Below are 19,304 nucleotides of genomic sequence, written 5' to 3'. Positions count from 1 at the left end.
CCCCCAGCCTTTCCTCCCCTACCTCAGATAACTTTTTACTCATTATTGCCGTTAACCTTCTTTATTTTTAAAGATGGGGGAAGTGTACATGCGTGTGTTCATGGGGAAGAGCGAAGAGGGGGAAAATTGACCCTGAAACGTCCTTGAGTGGAGAGGGGAATGGAGTCTCAGGAGGGTTGGAGGGTGGAGCCTTTGTGGGGCGCGTGGGGCTCAGGCGTGGAAAAGGCAAGAAGGCTGAGTGGGCACACGTGGGATGCGATGGCTCACGGAAGCCATCCTCTGCCTGCGTCACGTGTGTGAGTGAGACAGGAAGCAGGGTGCTCCGGAGAGTGGGGCGCTAAGGGAACGCGGAGGAGGCTGCGCTGAGCTCACTGGTTACGGATCCGAGAGAAGCCACTCGACAAAGTGGCCGGACTTTTTTTTTTTTTGAGGATTTTTATACGAGTTTATTTGAGCCAAACTGATGACATATACCGGGGAGCCAGACTCCACTGCTTCCGAGTTGTCTCCTGTTTTGCTCCGGTCATAGTCAGATGCATGACCGGAATGTGGCGTGCAGGGCTTTCCAAGGGCACGCAGGGGTCCTGAGCCCGCACTTGCCTCCTGCCTGCAGGATACAGTGTTATTAGTGTGTGTCTGTGTGTGTCAGGAGTCACTTAGGAGGGTGCCAGTAAACGACCGCCCACATTATGAGCAACTCAGTCGCTCTGCTTCTCAGCCTGTTCTATGGAGGAGCCAGTGGGTTGCAGCCTCCAGTGTGAAAACACCAGTGGAGACCATCCTCCTCTTTGTGACTTGACCCTCTCAGAACTGTTCCATTTTCTAGATAATAGTAATAGCTGATGTTACTGCAGCCTGCTGCCAAGGCCTGTGCTAAGTGTTTGATGTGTACCCCCTCGTTTCGTCTTCCCTTGAGCCCCTGTATTTGCCCCGTTTCACCGATGACAAAGCTGTGGCCCTGAAAGTTGGTTGAGTCACTTGGCCAAGAGCTGCAGGGCATGAAACACGTTGTGTTCAGATTCCACGGATTGTTCCCGGAGGGACCCTCTGGCTCCCTCTCACTTTCTCTCCCATTCTCAGTTGCCTGGGAATTGATATTTGTGACCCATTTTCTTTTCTCTTTTTCTTTTTTTCAAGAGAACAAATCCATTTTTGTTTTCTTTTCAGTAAGTTTTAAATCCTTGATGGCTACAGCATTACATGGATTCTGTGTCCTGTGACCTAGCAGGGAGGCTGCTTCAGAATTGGGCTCGAACCATGCCGCTGTTTGCATGAGCACGAGTTCCGTTTCCCCAGGTTACTCTAGTTTTGTCCGCTCTGCCACCAGAAGTCACTGTGTTCATCTTGGGCTTGTACACATAAGCCCATCTCCTGCCGAGACAGAACCCAGTTTAATCTTGGCCATAAACACTTGCAGTTTTAAGAAGAGCTGTGTGCTCTCTGGTTCCGGAGACCCCGCTGACTGCCCACACTATGGCCTCGGACCACAGCCTTGGGATGTATTTGTTGTTTTAGAAATCCCGTTCCCAGCAGGTGTCCACGGGCTGCATGATGGCGGGAAAAGCTGTGACCCATTTTCTTAAAATCCAGTACGTGATATAGTACAGAGTCCTTGGCTTACGATGGTTTGACTTAACAATGGTGTGAGTAGAAACTGTACTTGGAATTTTGAATCGGATCTTTTCCTGGGCCAGTGCCGTGTGGTACAATTCTTCCGTGATGTGGGTCGGGCAGCGAGCCACAGCTCCCTGCTGGCCATGCGTCCTGAAGGCAACAGCCGATATTCCACAGTGTGGAACGTGATCTTGTCCGACTGGGCACGATCAAAGTGGGCGAGGCTAGGCTGGGATGTCGGTAGCTTAGGTGTATCAAATACATTTTCCACTCACGGTGTTTTCAGCCTGCAGTGCGCTTGTCAAAGTCTAGGAGCATCTGCACATATTTTTGTAACTTGATTTCGTTACGATTTCAAACTTCCAAAAAAATGCAAGAATGGTAATAAGTAAGGACTTTTACCTTGTTGTTTACAGTTGGCCCCATTTGCTTTATTGTTGTTGATTTCTCCCTTTCATCTGCCTCCCCACCCCTCTTAAGTCATTTGAGAGGAAGCTAGGAGCCACTGCTTGGAAATGCGTCAGCGTATTTCCTAAGAACAAGGAATCCCCCCCCACCCCACCCCGCACATACAATGATCCAAACAGGAGCTGGAGCACTGATGCTATTATCTAAGCTGCAGTCCGTATTAAGATTTCCTCGGTTGTCCCGACAGTGTCCTGTATCTTTTCCCCAGTCCCAGTATTGCGTCACGTGCCACATCTCTAGTTTCGTTTAAGCTGGAGCAGCTCCGCAGCCTTTTTTGGGCTTTCTTGACCTTGGCAGGCCAGTTATTTTGTAGAATGTCCCTCAATTTGGAGTTGTCTTTTTTTCTCATGATTAGATCCAGGTTTTGTACTTTGGCCAGGAAAACCCGGTGATTTTGTGTTCCTGTCACTGAAGTACAGATTTTTGAAGAGGTTATGGGGTGATGATTTGGGTAACAAAATTGTGCATTTATACGTTATAGAAGTTTGTACTTTACAGAAGGGTTCACTGCCGTCTTCATTTAACCGCCCATCTCACCAGAGCCTGGGTGACAGGTTAGCTGTGTGCAGGCTGCCATTTCCCGCTCTCGCTATGGCGGACTTGTCTGGTTTTCCTGGGTTCAGTCAGAGTTAGTGTGGGGCTGAGATTCATGTGTTGTGCCTGTTCTGATGCATTTAAAAGTCACCGAAAGAATGGAACTTACACACAGGTCTTCCCAAAACACGTTCTGCATAGAAAAGGGTGAAATTGATTGTCTAGATGGATTTCTGTCCGTTGTCAGTGCTGGTATGGAGTTTTTTTGTCATCCTCATTGGACTCTAAATGCGTGCGGGCCTAGATTGGGGGGCAGAGTGTAGCTCCCCGCAGGCCTCACAAACTTGGTGCCGGTGGCAGCTTCAGAAACCAGACCGTCAATGTGGGTCCAGTTTATACCTGACAGCCATGTTTACTGGTCTCTTAAAAATCGTAGACTTTCCCTCTCATTCTGTTTGGAGGGTCTGAACCCCTTTTTTACGGAATTCCACGGCAGAACTGACTAATGAGCCTTTCGCTTTGCTTTTCAGCTGAACCTCCTGCTGTCAATCTCTAAATAAGCAGGCCAGTCGGGCTGTGTGCGCAAACAGTCTGGCTGGTACGAGTGTCAGAGTCAGGCGGCCTGCAGGACGCTGAGAAATTAGATGTGGGACTGTCCCCAGAACCACACAGGCGTGCCACTCGGTGCTGACTGCGGCGTGAAAAGATTGGTGTTTCCCTTCTCAACACATCAAAATGCCAAAGATTAATCCACGAGCGGTGGTAACGGCCTCATTTAAATGATCGCAGGAAATGTAAGTTTTTAAGAGGTAGCTATGGTGGGCACGCAGTGAGATGGTTCTTCGCAAAAGATGTGCAATGAGAAGAGGTGGCAGCAGATGGGAATAGAGCTAAATAGAAAGCGTCTAAAGTAAGGCTTGTTAAAGTGTGAAACTGCAACGCTGACCACTGAGCATTCCACAGTGACTCTTCTTTTACTTCCAGAACTGTTGTTTCTACCCTCGATTTAGCGTAACACTTCTCCTGTCACTTTGAAGTTAAGTTTGGAGCAGATTGGATGCTTCTGAGAACGCATTCTGCATTCCTGGGAATTCAGGGTGTTCTCTGCCTGCGGGTTTGGGGTGAGGTCATTTCTGTGTGCAGGGACCTCCTGGACGGTCGCGGGACCTAGACTCCCCAATTGCTGAGGTACAACAGAACATTCAAGAACAGGGAGCGGCCGCCGGCTCGCAATAGATAAATGCAGTGTCTTTAATGAACTGCCGTGGAACAGTCGTCAATGTTTTTGAGTCGGAAGTACAGTGGGGCGTGTACAGCTGGCACGTGAAGGGGAGGAGGAAACCCCACGAAGAGTGTGCCTCACGCACGCGGGACGGATGACCAGCCTGCCTGCCACTGCCCTCGGGTCAGTCCTCCGAGAAGCCAGCGTGCTCGCGGCCTGTGTATTCGGGGGCTGTGCTGTGTCCCTGCGACAGCCGAGCAGGGTGAAGATGCTCCCCGCCCCCAAAGCCACCCCACTACATCAGGGATGGTCACATAAATCACACGTCTATGACTTTTCCTGCAAATACCGATTTCCTGATCGGATTGGTTTTGCCTCTGACGTTACAGTAAAAGTAGCCTGCTTTTTGGTTCCAAAGGAATTTTGAATTATTTGAACACTAGCCTAGAGATGGAACACCGATGAGGGTTCTGGAATATAGCAGCAGACCCCATTCTGTGTGACTGGCAGCATTTCTCATCCCCTTCAAGCACACCCCCAGCGTACAGATGGGTTATGACCGTATTCTGACACCTGTCGTTTTCAACAGGTCACTTGTTTTTCAACTCAGTTTAAATTGGTGATGGGTGTTGCTTGATCGAGCTTAATACTCTATGTTTTGGGAAGATAGACGGTAAAGAGGGTCCATAGTCATTCTTTGACATGAAATGAATGAATTAGAAAGATTGTATTTAAGTACGTTTAATGAAAGAAACTGTAAAATACCCAGTTTTGTATATTATATGTACATTTGATTTTTAAAAAGCCTTTTCCAAAGAAATGAGGGCATGGTTATTGTACATACGGTGACTGATTTATTCGATGTACAGAGCAGAGTGTGTTCTTAAGGATAAAAATATTTGACAACACTTGTTCTTGTGTTGAATCTTTTATTTCTGAAACAGACACGTCGCAAAGGCTGAGTACGTGACAGTGACCCACCTTGTTTGTGAAATAAACATTTGTTTAAATCTGTACAGTTTCAAGTGTTGACTTATACAAAGAATGTACATACTTTCAAATAATTTAAAACGCTTTATATTATTTGGCTAGAAATTGCTGTTTTTAATAAATGTGAATTTTTAAAAAAATAAAGATTTTTGCTTCCTACTTTGTCCTCACGTCTGTTATTTATGCAGATTCTTTTTAAAAAGTTTTTTTTTAATTGTAGTGTTTATTGAGCTGACTTGTAGATTCATATGCCGTTGTAAGAACACATACATAGACATGCCGTGTGCCTTTACTCAGTTCCCCCAGTGGTGAGCTCTTGCAAACCTGTAACGTTATCATGAGCAGGCTGTTGACCCTGGTGCCGATCTCACCCCGATCGCCCCAGTTTTACCTGTACTGTGGGGTTCTTTTGGCAAGATAATTATTGTGGGAGATGTTTCTGAAGCATCTTACTGCTTCATTAGTTGAAACAATTTAATTTTTTGTTACAGACTGCCAGTTTCCTGAGTACTGTCAGCACAAACAGTTGTGTTGAAATTTAGTATTGAAGTAGCAATGAAAACAAATGTGTAGTTTTCCCCTAGTTTAACAACCCCATAGCTTTGAATTCTTTTCTGCTATTATCTTACAAGTAAGAAAGAATAGTCAGCCTTAGTTTGTCACCAAGGTCCATTCGTTGAAGGAACCTGGGGGCGAGCATGAGCGAACCTTACTCCTCAGAAAAGAGGAACTTGATTGCTGCCTTTCCGGAGCGTTCTTCTGGCGGTTCTTCCCGTAGCGTGTACAGCTTCCCTTTCCCAAGCCCCACAAAAAGAAGGCGCTGCTGGAAACTTGGAATAGTGGTAGCCATTAAGTAGTTATCTGATAAATACATATATTTTGTCTTTTGGGACATACAGGGGTTTTAAAACTTTGTTTCTGATTGTAAAGATATGTTCGCTGTTAGACATTTCTATGGTGTTTGGACCTTAACATAAAATGTGAAAGTCTTGCATAAGTGACCCCTGAGAGGTAAACTGCTGTTAAATGTTTGGCATATGGCTTTTGGACTTTTCTATGTATATTCTAAAATAATTTTTCTTACAAGATTGGGCTCTTTAGCACATTTTTAACCAAGGGGGTTTTAATTATCAGCCTGTACACATACACACGTGAATGATTTGAAAGGATGTGTACGTCATTTCACCCGGAAATTCTTCAGCATCCATCCCCAACACTAAGGACATTCTCCGACTTAACCGTAATACCATTATCATACCTAAAATAACTCAGTACCGCCTCCTGTGTAGTCCGTATGTCAGTTCCCTCAGTTGTTCCCAAAATGTGTCAGCTGTTTCTTACCCAGGTTCATACTGTTTACTTGGTTGTTGAGTCTCTTTTGTCCCTTTTAATTTTGACAACTCTGAAGGTTTTTGTTTGTTTGTTTTCGTGGCACTGACTTTTACTTTTTTTTTTTTTTTTAATAAAGTGTAGGCTGGATATAGAATGAACTACAGTCTGCATGTGCCTGAGTTTCCCCCCTAAATTCAGAATCCCTAACGCTTGCAGAACACATTCACTTCAAGTACGGGGAATGTCTGCAGACTTGTGCTGGGCCGTAAAACGCGAAACCCCAACACGATCTACAGCAGAGGTTCTCAACAAGGCGTGACCCCTGCCCCCCACGGGATGTTTGTCAGCGTTTGGACACTTTTGGTCGCTGTGACTGCTGTGTGGGGCCCTTACCGGCTTCTAGTTGGTAGATGTCAGCTAGAACCACTGAGCATCTGACAATGCACAGGACAGCCCCCCACCCCCCGCCCCAGCAAGCAGTTACCCAGCACAAAACCTGCCGTGCACTTGAGGGACCTCCCACCCCTACCCCCCAGCACCTGCTGTCCCCTCACCTGGCTTCATATGACACACGAGATGTTTTGCTTATTTGTTTTTTTGTCTGTCTTCCCCAAGCCCAGACTGAAACTGCTTGGGGGACGGGGCTGTGTTTTGTTTACTGCTGTATACCTAGCACCCAGAACAGTGCGCACAGTAGGTGCTCAGTAAGTATTTGCTGAATGAAAGAAAGAACCCACTCTGTTGCTCAAGTCATGGCGCTTTCCTGACCCCATCCTGTTGCCCCATGTCCTGTCTGTTTCCTGGCCCCCCCAGCTCTTTCCTCCCTCCCCAGGGCCCTCTGCCTGGGTCAAGGCCCTCCTTTTCAATGTCCTTGCTTGGAATATTGAAACGTCTTTACGACAAGAGCCCCATCTTACGAACACCCTCTCTCCCCTTTGCCCCGAATATAAAACACCTGCTGTGGCTCCCGGGGCTGTCAGTCGGGCTGTGGTCATCTGTCCAGCCTCGTGGCCTCACTCCCCATCCTCTGTGTCTCAGGGTCCTTGAAGACGTCATTGTCTAAGGTGAGCAGGAAGGGGCCTGATTGGAAGGACAGATGCGGCTGGAGCAGAGGGATGAGAGCAGGAAGCATCACAGATGCATTTTTGTTTCAAAGCAGAAAGATGTGGTCCCGTCTCCACTGCCATGCGAGTCCCGGACTCACTCTCACTGCAACTGCTTTTATCTTGGCCAAGCTCACGCTCCATGGGGCGTGTGCATGCGTGTGATTTTCACGCTTCAAGACAGTGCTGGAGCAAGGAGGAGCGCAAGCTGGGCCGGGTGCGGTTCAGTGCCCCTCCAGACCCACCCCTTTGTCCTGCTCTGAGACGCTGGAGCTGGGCCCTGACGCTGCGTCAGCGCTGCCAGCCGTTGCCAGCTGTTGCCGCGCTAGGCTTTGTAGGGTGCTGGAGGCACACTGCGGGGCACGGGGGAGGGGCTTTTTCCGTTTCTGCTGTGTCTGGTTTTCTTTCTGCATTGCGGCTGTCAGCAGAGCGTAGTAGGTCTGGTGTCACTCACTGTCCAGTGACTTTTCCTGGTGTCCCAGCAGAAGCTTCTGGAGGACCAGCACCTTCCTGGCCACTCCCTGTGCACCAACTCCAGCTCCCTGGCCCCCCAGTGAACTTCCCCACCAGCTGGGGGTGCTGGTCACATCTGCCCAGCAAGGTGTGTCAGCACTTTTAGGTTCTTAGATCCCTTCTTGGGTACTTGCTAAAGAGAGGAGAGAGTGCGCTAGGGCTGTATCTTGCATTGGCTGTTCTTGTTTTGCTTAGAGCTCTCTCCTAGTATTTTTTTTTAAAAAATGAAAGTTTATTGGGGCGTCAATTGTTAGTAAAGTTACATAGATTTCAGGTGCACAATTCTGTATTACATCATCTATAAATCCCATTGTGTGTTCACCACCCAGAGTCAGTTCTCCTTCCATCACCATATATTTGATCCCCTTTACCCTCATCTCCCACCCCCCAGCCCCCTTACCCTCTGGTAACCACTAAACTATTGTCTGTATCTATGAGTTTTTGTTCCTTCATTTGTTTGTCTTGTTCTTTTGTTGTTTTCAGTTTTATATATCACATATCAGTGAAATCAAATGGTTCTCGACTTTTTCTGTCTGACTTATTTCGCTTGGCATTATAATCTCAAGATCCATCCACATTATCACAAATGGTACTGTTTCATCTTTTCTTACCGCCGAATAGTTTCCATTGTGTATATATACCACAACTTCTTTATCCATTCATCTATCGAAGGACATTTTGGTTGTTTCCATGTCTTGGCCACCGTAAACAAAGCTGCAATGAACATTGGAGCACACATGTCTTTATGTATAAATGTTTTCAGATTTTTTGGGTAGATACCAGGAGTGGGATTGCTGGGTCATACGGTAATTCTATTTGTAATTTTTTGAGGAACCTCCACACTGCCTTCCATAGCGGCTGCACCAGTCAGCATTCCCACCAACAGTGTATGAGGGTTCCTTTTTCTCCACAGCCTCTCCAACACTTGTTACTATTTGTCTTGTTGATGATAGCCATTCTAACTGGGGTGAGGTGATATCTCATTGTGGTTTTTATTTGCATTTCTCTGATGATTAGTGATGTTGAGCATTTTTTCATATGTCTATTTGCCATTTGTATGTCCTCTTTGGAGAAATTTCTCTTCAGGTCCTCTGCCCATTTTTCAGTTGGGTTGTTTGTTTTTTTGTTGTTGAGTTGTATGAGTTCCTTGTATATTTTGGATATTAGCCCCTTATCGGAGGCACTGTTTGCAAAAATCTTCTTCCATTCAGTTGGTTGCCTCTTTATTTTGTCGATGGTTTCTTTTGCTGTGCAGAAGCTTTTAAGTTTCATATAGTCCCATTCGTTTATTTTAGCTTTTACTTCCCTTGCCTTTAGAGTCAAATTCATAAAATACTCTTTGAACCCAAGGTCCATTAAGTTTAGTACCTATGTTTTCTTCTATGCAGTTTATTGTTTCAGGTCTTATATCTAGGTCTTTGATCCATTTTGAATTAATTTTGGTACATGGTGACAGATAGCAGTCCAGTTTCATTCTTTTGCACGTGGCTGTCCAATTCTCCCAGAACCATTTATTGAAGAGGCTGTCTTTTCTCCATTGTATGTTTTTTGCTTCTTTGTCAAAAATTATCTGTCCATATTTATGTGGTTTTATTTCTGGGTTCTCAATTCTATTCCATTGGTCTATGTGTCTGTTTTTCTGCCAATACCATGCTGTTTTGATTATTGTTGCCCTGTAGTACAAGCCAAAGTCAGGGAGTGTGATACCTCCAGCATTGTTCTTTTTTCTTAAGATTGCTTTGGCTATTCGGGGTCTTTTGTGGTTCCGTACAAATCTGATGATTTTTTGTTCTATTTCTTTTAAAAATGCCATTGGGATTTTGATGGGGATCACATTAAATCTGTATACTGCTTTGGGCCATCTGTATACTGTAATATGGCCATTTTAACTATGTTGATTCTTCCAATCCATGAGCACGGAATGTCTTTCCATTTTTTTTGTGTCTTCTTCAATTTCTTTTAAAAATATCTTATAGTTTTCAGCATATAGGTCTTTCACATCCTTGGTTAAGTTTATTCCCAGGTATTTTATTCTTTTTGTTGCAGTTGAAAAAGAAATTATTTTTTTAAATTTATTTTTCTGCGATTTCATGTTAGTATATAGGAATGCAATGGACTTTTGTACGTTGATTTTGTAGCCGGCAACTTTACTGTATTTGTTGATTGTTTCTAATAGCTTTTTGGTGGAGTCTTTAGGGTTTTGTATATATAGCGTCATGTCATCTGCAAAGAGTGACAATTTAACTTCCTCATTCCCAATTTGGATGCCTTTTATTTCTTTCTCTTGCCTGATGGCCCTGGCGAGGACTTCCAACACTATGTTGAAAAGCAGAGGTGATAGGGGACAGCCCTGTCGTGTTCCTGAACGTAGAGCAAAGGGCTTCACTTTTTCACTGTTAAGTATGAGATTAGCTGAGGGCTTGTCATATATGGCCTTTATTATGTTAAGGTATTTTCCTTCTATACCTATTTTATTTAGTGTTTTAATCATAAATGGAACTTGTTGAACTGAAGTATGTTACATTTTCCCTGTTGGAATTGCTGCTAAGGTTAATCATAAATGGAACTTGTTGAACCTTCCTTGGTTTCTGTCATGGCAAGCAGGGCACTGCTGCCCACTAACACACATGCACAAGGTGACTTGCCCCCTAAGGGAAGGGGACTGGGGTCGGCAGCCAGGAAAAGACTCGCCAACGTGTGTCCAAAGGCCATAACCTTTGTCTGCCCTTCATGCCCATTCTCGGTGCCTGGGCACAGATGGTCCTGGGGACTCCCAGCATGCACCTCACCCACTCCTTGTCATTCAGTGCTGGGCTGGCTCGAAGGCCACCTCCTCGGAGAGGCTTTCCGTGACCCGTCCCCTCTCCCCCAGGGGACTCTCCTCCTGTGCTCCCACTTCGCTTCTCCACAAAGCCATGATTGCATTGTTTTGCCGTCGCTTGTCTCTGATCCCCACACTAATCCCAAGAGCAAAAACCCGTTTCTCTCTCTAGACCCTCGGTACACGTGGGCACACGGTGCATACGCGGTCTGACAATTAGTTCATGAACTTGTTGCAACCATGTCGCTAACCTTTTCTGATATCAGAGGGATTATGCATGATGAATTTATACCAGCTGGACAAATAGTTCACCAAGTTTGCTATTTGGAAGTGCTGAAAACGCTGCGTGAAAACGTTAGACGAGGTGAACTTTTCCCCAACCATTCATGGCTCTTGCATCACGACAATGCACCAGCTCACACGGCACTGTCTGTGAGGGAGTTTTTAGCCTGTAAACAAATAACTGTATGGGAACACCCTCCCTACTCACCTGATCTGGCCCCCAGTGACTTCTTTCTTTACCCGAAGATAAAGGAAATACTGGATGGAAGACATTTTGATGACATTCAGGACATCAAGGGTAATACGCCGACAGCTCTGATGGCCATTCCAGAAAGAGTTCCAAAATTGCTTTGAAGGGTGGACTAGGTGCTGGTGTCAGGGCATAGCTTCCCAACGGGTGTACTTCGAAGGTGACCATGGTGATATTCAGCAATGAGGTATGTAGCACTTTTTCTAGGATGAGTTCATGAACTTCATTGTCCGACCTCGTATTTGTTGCATGTCATAATTAATGACTGAGTTAATTCATAGTTAATTTCTGTGGGTGCTAGACGAGACCCCGTTTCCCTTAGGGCATTCACTGATGAAGTCACCTAACAGGGACCCCTTGTGTGTAACTCCACAGGTCAGTATTGATAAACAACCCAATTTAGTTTATTCTCATTTCCAGAAGCACCTTTTCCTGCCAAGTCACTGAAGATAAAATGATAATCATCAGAGACTTCGTCCCCTCAGGACGTTGAGGGCCTGGGAGGGTGTGAGGCACAGGGTGTTGAGGATTGAATTGTGTCCCCCAAAGTCATAGGTTGAAGTCCTAACCCAGCACTGCAGATGTTGGTGACCTTATTTGGAAATAAGGTTGTTGCAGGTGTAATTACTAGTTAAGACGAGGCTGGAGTAGGGTGGGTGCCTGAACCAATATGACTGGTGTCGTATGAAAAGGGGAAACTGGACAGACACACAGGAAGAATGCATGTGAAGACGGGAGTTGTGCTGCCACAAGCCCCGGCACCAGGAGAAGCTGGGAGAAGGGCCTGAAACGACACGTCTTTCCCTCGCACCTTCAGAGGGAAGCCCTTGATTTTGGGCTCTCGCATCCAGACTGTGAGACAACTGTGGGTCGACCAATTTCGGTTGTTTAAGCTGCCCTTCGTTGCAGCAGTTGCAGCAAACTGACCGAGAGTGCACGGTCTAGATTTGATAGGTCCCTGGCCACCTGGCTGGCTGCTTTAATTGCTTCCTTCCCAGTCTGCCAGGTGATTCACTCTTCCTTGTGAAAACAGCCCCTGAGTTGTTATTCTGTCCAGCCTTTCGTAACACTGGCACGGAGCAGCAGTTACAAGAGAAGCTGGAAACCAGATCCTATATGAAAGCTCCCGCCTATGAGATGTTGGCAACAAAATATTGTAAAAAGGGGGACTGACCAAAGCCGCCTGTTGACAATCTCAGCATTAATGGAATCATGCTTTCAGGTTCTGCGAAAGAAGAAAGCCCAGGGAGAGGAGCTGGCTGATCGTAGGAGCCCACATCTATTAAACACCAGACGAGCTGCCTGGCTTACTGGTGCCCTCTCCATCAATCTTCACTGTAGCCCCTCCTATTACAGGCGAGGAAACCGAGGCACAGCTAGCAAGCGGTGGTGCCAAGACTCCAGCACGGGGCTCTCTGATTCCAGGGCACACGTGCCTTCAATTCCACGGCCTTCAGGCCCGGAAGAAACATCTGGGCCGGCTCTGAGACATGGCCACACGCTTGGCAGGGCGTGTTGGTTGCCAAGTGCGAGGCAGGTGCTTCTATGTCTAGTGCCAGGTAAGGAAAGGGGCTTCTGTGCCCACTGAGCAGGGGCGCAGACCTAACGGCACACAGGTCCTCGCGGTTGGTCTCTGGAGGTGCAGTTCTACAGCGCTCACCTGTGTCAGTCACGGTAGTAACTGTCGTGTGTTTCAGCGGGTGGTGCTCCTCGCCAGCCAGGTGTGAGAGCCCAATGGTGGCAGTCCTGTGCAACGCCCGCCCTGCCAGCCTCGCCGCTTCTGCCGCACCTCGGCTGCTCAGCCTCTGGGCAGGGGTTTGGGGTGGTGACAGGACCTTTGGTGAAGGGTGGAGGCAGGCAGTGTGAGCAGCAGGAGAGCAGCGCCACGAAACGTGGGGCTTGTGGGTCCCTGCTGTAGCCGGCAACAGCTAATTTTGGGCAGAGCTGGAGAAGGGGGTTCCTGAGCTGCCTCGGTGCAGGCTGCCGTTGAGACCATCCTGGGAGGTTGGCTGTGTCCCAGGAATATATAAAGGGCACACTGGCCAGCTCCTGAGTCCCCCTGTCCTAGAAACAACCACCCCTCTCCATGCTCAGGTATTAACGAGGAGCTGTGTTTATAAGACATAACCCCACCCTCATTGCCCCCAAAGTGGCCTGATGAAGCCAGGCCAATCAGAGGCCACTGGGGTGTTTTGAAAGTGATTGGGAGACAGTCCCGTGAACTGAGGTGCATAGAAAACATGTCTTCATACCAAGACGAGTGTCAGAGTTGAGAGTGAAAGTCCTCTGGGCTTCTGGAGGCCTCCACCCTTCACCCTTTCTGAGAGCCACTGCATCGTCCATCCAGGTGACACAGTCCCCATTTTGCTTTACCTATTTGAGCTGGCCAGCAACCAAAAGGGTCCCAGCTATTGGAGAGGGGTTAAGTGGGGGTCCTTTTGGGGCTTCAGTTGGCTCCTGGTTTCGGGGACCTGCTATAGGCTGGTGTTGGTTTGCTCTCTGGGTTTCCCTCAGCCCTGGAGGGGGTGTTTGTTATGAGGTCAGGGTTAGTGAGAGCCTCCTCGTCTACTATTTCTAGACCCATTTCACAGGTGAGGAAACTGAGGCATAAAGATCCTTGCTCAATGTCACATAACCAACACTTAGCAGAGCTAGACTTTGAGACAACCTGTGTCCTGAGTCAACCCAAGTACAGGAAGGCCGCAAAAGAACTTGTGCATTCCAGTGACCAGTACAAACAAGCAGGACGGGTGTGGTCATGTATTACCTGCGGAAGGGAAGCCCTTGTCTCCAATGCTGTCAGGTCAAGGCTGACCGTTAAGTCTTTTCTGTGGCCAGCCAGAACCCCCCAAAACTTTTTTTCCAGATCAAGTTGCTGTGACAGGTCCCAGATTACAAACCAACATTCAAAAGACATAGACAGGACTTCGGGGTCTTACACTGCGCTCCTGCCACCTCCGTCTTCCAGAGACGCTCCGCAGACGCTGGAGAAGCCCCGGGCCTGGTGACAACTGCCTAGCCCAGGAAGTAACACTTTTCCCTCAGACTCACGTTGTTCTCTAGGAAGATCTTGGTGGCCTCTAAGAAGTTTTCCAGATCGGAGACGGGCAGGAAGTTGAGGGCCCGACTCATTTTCCCCAGGAGGACGCGCGTCTTCTGAGCCGTTGAGCCGACCTGCTCCTCCAGGATGGCCGCCTTCTTCATTTCACTCAGCACCTCTGGGATTGCGAGCTGTGGGCATTCAGGGAAGGCCAGGTGAGCATCTGGCCCCGCACCAGGCTTAGGCCCTGTGGCCACCGAGCCTTCCCTGGGAGTGGCACTCTCCAGGGCAAATCTGGGCTCCCAGCCCTGCCAGCGGCGTCCTTCCTGCTACTGCCCAAGCACTCACGGGGCCACATCCCAGCCTGACCCCAAACTGGAGGGTGCGAGCCCCTGAGCCCCGGGATGGCATGGTTCCAAAAGCTGTGCCCTCCTGGGACTGTCCGGCTTCTCCCCATGGAGTCACTACGGTGGGGGTGACGGTCCACAGGGTCTGCCTACAAGCCCCACCTCCACCTCGGCTCCCCTGGAGTGTGTCTGGGTGTTGTTGGGATGAGTCACCCCCTCAGGGAGGCCCCCTCTACTCTAGCTCTGCCTTGGTCTGTAACCTACAGAAGGCTGGCCGGCCCGGCCTCCCGCCCAGGACACATGTCCGTCTGTGCGTCTCCTGGGGGTGGGAGTTGGGGCCATAATAACAGACCATACCAGTATTTTCCATTTCTATGAGGTATCAGCTTATGAAATGATTCTACACATAGTATCTATGGAAACCTTACAATACGCTGCATCCCATTTTATAAAAGAAATGGGCTCAGAAAGATCGAGGCCTGTCAGGTGTCACCCAGGAAGTGGAGGGGCTGGTGTGTTCTTCTCAGGGCACCCTGCATCCTGGCCTGGCAGAACCCCGCTGACTGGTCACATTGGTGCTGATTTGCTTCATTTGGGGCCCGAAGTCAGCCCTTCACCCGCCTTTCCTGACCCTCCTCCCTCAGTGGAACCCCACTGTCATTCGAAGACTGGTGGCCCAGGTCTCACACCCTCTCTACCCTGGCTGCCCCCTCGCAGCTTGTCACCACTGTGTAGGGGGCAGATGGGAAACTCGGGGTGCACTGTACGTATGTGCTTCCTCTTTACTGGGTTGGCTTCTCCGGGAAATCCAGGGCAGGTGAGGAGGTTGGGCTTCATTACTCCGCCTGTGAAAGAGCAGGCCTTGCCAGGCACGGGACCTGCAGTGACCAGCTGTCTGGGTCTGTTTGGAACTGTCCCAGTTTTAGGACAGAAAGTCTCACGTCCTGGGCAAATTGGGGTGGTTGGCCACCTAAACCTTCCACATTCCCTCTTCTCCTTTTGAATGCTCACCATGCAGCTTACTTTTGCTGGAGTCTGTGTGTGGCTGCTTCCTTCGTCAGCCTGCCTCCCTGTTGGCCTCCCCGCCCAGGACACAGGTCCCGTCTGTGCGTCTCCCCGCCAATCCTGTTGCCAGAGGCCCTGGATGCCTCTCTGGCGGGTCCGTGGAAGAGGGAGGGGAGCTGGGGCAGAGGCAGGGTCTTGTGTGGATCTCAGTGGGGGGCCAAGGACACCCTACGTCTCTCCTTGACTCTGGGGCCGGCTGGGCGTCGCCCACCTTCTTGCCCTCGCACAGTGACAACTCCAGGGTCCAGGCTCGCCATTTGTAGTGGGTGGAACTGTGGCCCCCAGAAGCCACGTCCCTTCCCCAGGATCCTGTGAATGAGTGTAACCGTGTTTGGAAATAGGATCCTCGTAGATGTAATTACGTTAAGGCTCTCAGGATGAGGACTTAGGATGGGCCTAAATCCAATGCCTGGTGTCCTTATAAAAGACAGGAGAGAGACACAGAGGAGATGGCCATGTGACCACAGAGGCTTGATCAGAGTGACGGGGCCACAAGCCAAGGAATGTGTGGAGGGGCTCCCGGACGCTGGAAGAGGCAGGAAGGATCTTTACTCAGGGGCTTCAGAGGGAGCGTGTCTCACTGACACCTTGACTTTAGGCTTCTGGACTCCAGCCAGTGAGACAGTAAATTTCTGCTCTTTGAAGCCATTTGTCAGGCCCCGGAAACGATCACTCCTCAGACTGTGTTGCCCGGCCTAGGTGCTCATTTGTCTGGAGATGAACATGCTTGGGAAGGAGAGAAGAGGACACCAACGACAGGCCTGGGGTCACAGATTTCCCCTTTGTTTCTGGCCCTGCCATCCGACCGGGCGTTCTGTCAGGCGAGATAACGCATGTGGACATCTTCTTGTTTTGTTTTTCTTGTCTGGCTCATGGCTGAGTAATTGGAGGATGTGTTTCCTCAGAGCCACATCTCACAGAGCTTAGAAGTGAAACGAATGCCTTTGCATGTGGTCAAGCACCGGGTCAGTGGAGGCGGCCTTGCTTTAATATGGGCTGGAATCCCACGCCACACAGCCCGGGGCCGGAGCACGGACCAGTCCAAGCCAGCCGTGGCCTGCGTGCAGGTGGGCGCCCACTGGGCAGAGGTGTGGGGAGTTGAGACCTTACCTTGTACTTGGTGCCCAGGTTTAAGCAAATGCATTTTGTTTGGTGGGTGAAGTGGAAGATGATCTCATCCTGTCTCCTGATTTGGACCTTGATGTACTGGTTGATGTTTAAGGAGATGGATTGGACCGGGGGCGCGTGGACGTGTAGGTTCAGATCCCACCAGTTCCAGGCCTTCTGAGGTTTGCCTTTGGCAAAGTAGTAGCCCAGGTTCTGGCTCAGGCTCAACCTAGACCAAGAAGTCGCGTCAGGCACTCACCGCCGTCGGCCCTGGGGTGAAGGGCGAGCCCCTCCTAGGGGATGCACGCCTGCTCCCCACCCCTCTGTCCTCCCCTTCTCATTCCTCCTCTGCCCACGAACAAGCCACAGGCTCCCACAGCCTTGGCAGGTGGGAGCAGTTCCGAGCAGGAAGGCGAGCCCAAGACTAGGTGTGGCCCCTCAGCCCCTCACTCACACGCTGTCCTTTCAGTGCCAGGGTCCCTGCCTGCTCTTTACCTCCTCAGGCCATTGCCAGGCTGTTTCCTCTGCCCGGGCGGGCTTCCCACCCTGCTTGGCATGGCCGGCTTTTGCTTCTCCTCTAGGTCTCAGCTTAAGAATCACCTCCTCACAGAGGCTCTGGCCTCAGCAGCCCCTCCGGGTCCCTGTACGCGTCACCACCTTCTCCCCTTGTTAGTTTCCTCCATGTACTTTACTGACATGTACAGTTGGTCTTGTCATTCATGATCTGTAGTTAGGTTTTATAGTCTGGTGAGCACTGACCCCAGTGTCCTAGGAGAAAATATATGTATTTGGCTGTACCTAGCTCACACAGGTAATCTTAAATCCTAGAAACAACCCATCCCGGTAGGTTCCTGCTGGCCCCAGAGCTGGCCGTCCTGCGTGACAGCGGCCTGGCCTCCCACTTCCAACCTCCGGGCCTGTCTGTAGGGGCCGGAACAGGGGCAGTTCCCCGTCTCAGCCTCCGTGGGAATGTGTGTGTCAGGTGTCAGGCGGCTCACAGTTCCCTCCACTCTGCTCGTGTTTGTCACTGTGTGAGGCTCTCTCTCTCTCTCTCTCTGTCCGCCTGGGAGCAGTGAGTTCAGTGCTCACTAATTCAGTGTTCACGGAGGCTTTATAGAACAAAACTGTTGTGAATAATGAGAATGAACTGTGCTTGTTCACCGTCTGTTCTCCGTCGCTAAATGTAAGTGTGAAATGTGGTCCCGGAGGGCAGGACCCATGTCTGTCTGGTGCCCTGGTGAGTTCCTGCCGCCCAGCACTGCCTGGCAGCCAGACCAGCAGGTGTCGGGGGAGTGCTGGCTCGGTGGGCCTCCCCTGCTCTCCTTTGAACCCTTTCTTGGCATCTTAACCCCAGCATGTCCCGCCGGCCCTGGCTTCTGCTTTCGGAGTGCCCCCAGGGCTGTCCCTGGAATCTGTGCGGTGACGTCTGTCAGGCATTGAATGCAGAGAATCTGAGGCCCGGGTTAATCGGAAGGAAGTAGGTTTTGGGGAGCCTGCCAGGTGTCCTCTGGGCTGTCTGGGGGCTTGTAGGTCAGCTCAGAGGGAGAGGCCGGCCAAGGGCAGCCTTGCTCACCTCCAACAGGAAAACGTCTCCTCGTCACTCCCAACCATGGCTTCTTCTGTGCTCCCATTGCCCCTCGAGCAAAATGCACCCCCCTGAGTACCTCACCATCAGACCCAGCAAGTCAACCTCATCCTCTTTACCTAGACCAGAGGCTGTATGCACGGGATGAGTTAAAAATGTGGGCTCAGGAGCCAGAGTCTCCAGGTTCAAAGCCCAGCTCTGCCACCTGCAAGCTGTGTGACCTTGGGCCAGTTACTTAACCTCTCTGTCTCAGTTTCAACTGCAAAATACAGATAATGACAGCTTACTCACAGGCTTGTTGAGAGGATTAAATGCCTACACATGGCAATAACTTGGTCAGTGGTAGAATTTCCTTATTATCACTGACGGACAAGAGGGCAGAGAGGGGATCTTCTGTCCTGTAGGGGAGCAGATCCCTCTGGCTCTACCCCTTTACATGGCTCCCATCAGCGTTCTCGTACTAGGCCCTCCCTGCTCCCTGGGGTTAGAGGTCTACCCCTGCTGGGGGCTACCTGGCTCTGGGCTAAGGCTTCCTCAGGAAAATGGGGTTTCAGAACACCCAGAAATGTCTGAATCTGGAGGCCCTTCTCAGGGGTGTAAAGACCCCACGCTGTGAGGAGACCTACCCATTAGGGACCCTGACTCAGGCAGGTCTGATGACCCTCACTGTGTGGGACCCTGAAGCCTGGCGGGAGGTCTGGTCTGAGGCCCCCCCAAGTCCGGGGCCTGGAGGTTGGGACAATGCTGGGGTTTAGTTTCCACACACCTGGCAAATGACAACCACACCATCTACCTTCCCTGAGGAGTTAGAAATCAAAACATGACCCAAGAAATAGTCCTTAGAACAACAGCTTGGCTCTAAATCCTTCCCTGTGCTGGGGCGCAATGGGGGGGGGCTCTCGTTTGCATCAGCGTGGAGGCAGGGCTGGAAGCAGGAGCAGCTGTGGAAATTTCTAGCAATGATTAGGGTCAGTGGGCCCTGGCTGAGCAGCTTTGTGTTCCCAAGTGACTAGGAAGGTCTCTTCCACAGA

At 49.7% G+C, this 19,304-nt stretch overlaps 2 protein-coding genes across 3 annotated transcripts in view; one reads left to right on the top strand and one right to left on the bottom strand.

The window, feature by feature from the left end:
• The window catches only part of COG3 (component of oligomeric golgi complex 3), a 53,833-nt gene extending 48,846 nt beyond the window's left edge, over window positions 1-4,987 (top strand). For both annotated transcript variants that reach the window (XM_019756980.2, XM_074329300.1), the window contains exon 23: window positions 3,147-4,987. In XM_019756980.2, the coding sequence (XP_019612539.2) occupies window positions 3,147-3,176 (30 nt within the window). In that variant the 3' untranslated portion in view covers window positions 3,177-4,987. The remainder of the gene's footprint in view (window positions 1-3,146) is intronic.
• A 7,518-nt stretch (window positions 4,988-12,505) lies between these two features.
• Window positions 12,506-19,304, bottom strand: part of ERICH6B (glutamate rich 6B) — a 41,072-nt gene continuing 34,273 nt past the window's right edge. Inside the window, exons 10-12 of the mRNA XM_074331490.1 lie at window positions 16,692-16,917; window positions 14,181-14,360; window positions 12,506-12,964 (exon numbers count right to left, since the gene is read on the bottom strand). Coding sequence (XP_074187591.1) covers window positions 12,506-12,964; window positions 14,181-14,360; window positions 16,692-16,917 — 865 coding nt within the window. The remainder of the gene's footprint in view (window positions 12,965-14,180; window positions 14,361-16,691; window positions 16,918-19,304) is intronic.

The sequence above is a fragment of the Rhinolophus sinicus genome, linkage group LG04, assembly GCF_036562045.2.
Source record: "Rhinolophus sinicus isolate RSC01 linkage group LG04, ASM3656204v1, whole genome shotgun sequence".
NCBI classification, from domain to species: Eukaryota; Metazoa; Chordata; class Mammalia; order Chiroptera; family Rhinolophidae; genus Rhinolophus; species Rhinolophus sinicus.
The sequence above is the reverse complement of the archived record's forward strand: the minus strand, read 5'-3'. Positions and strand labels throughout refer to the sequence as shown.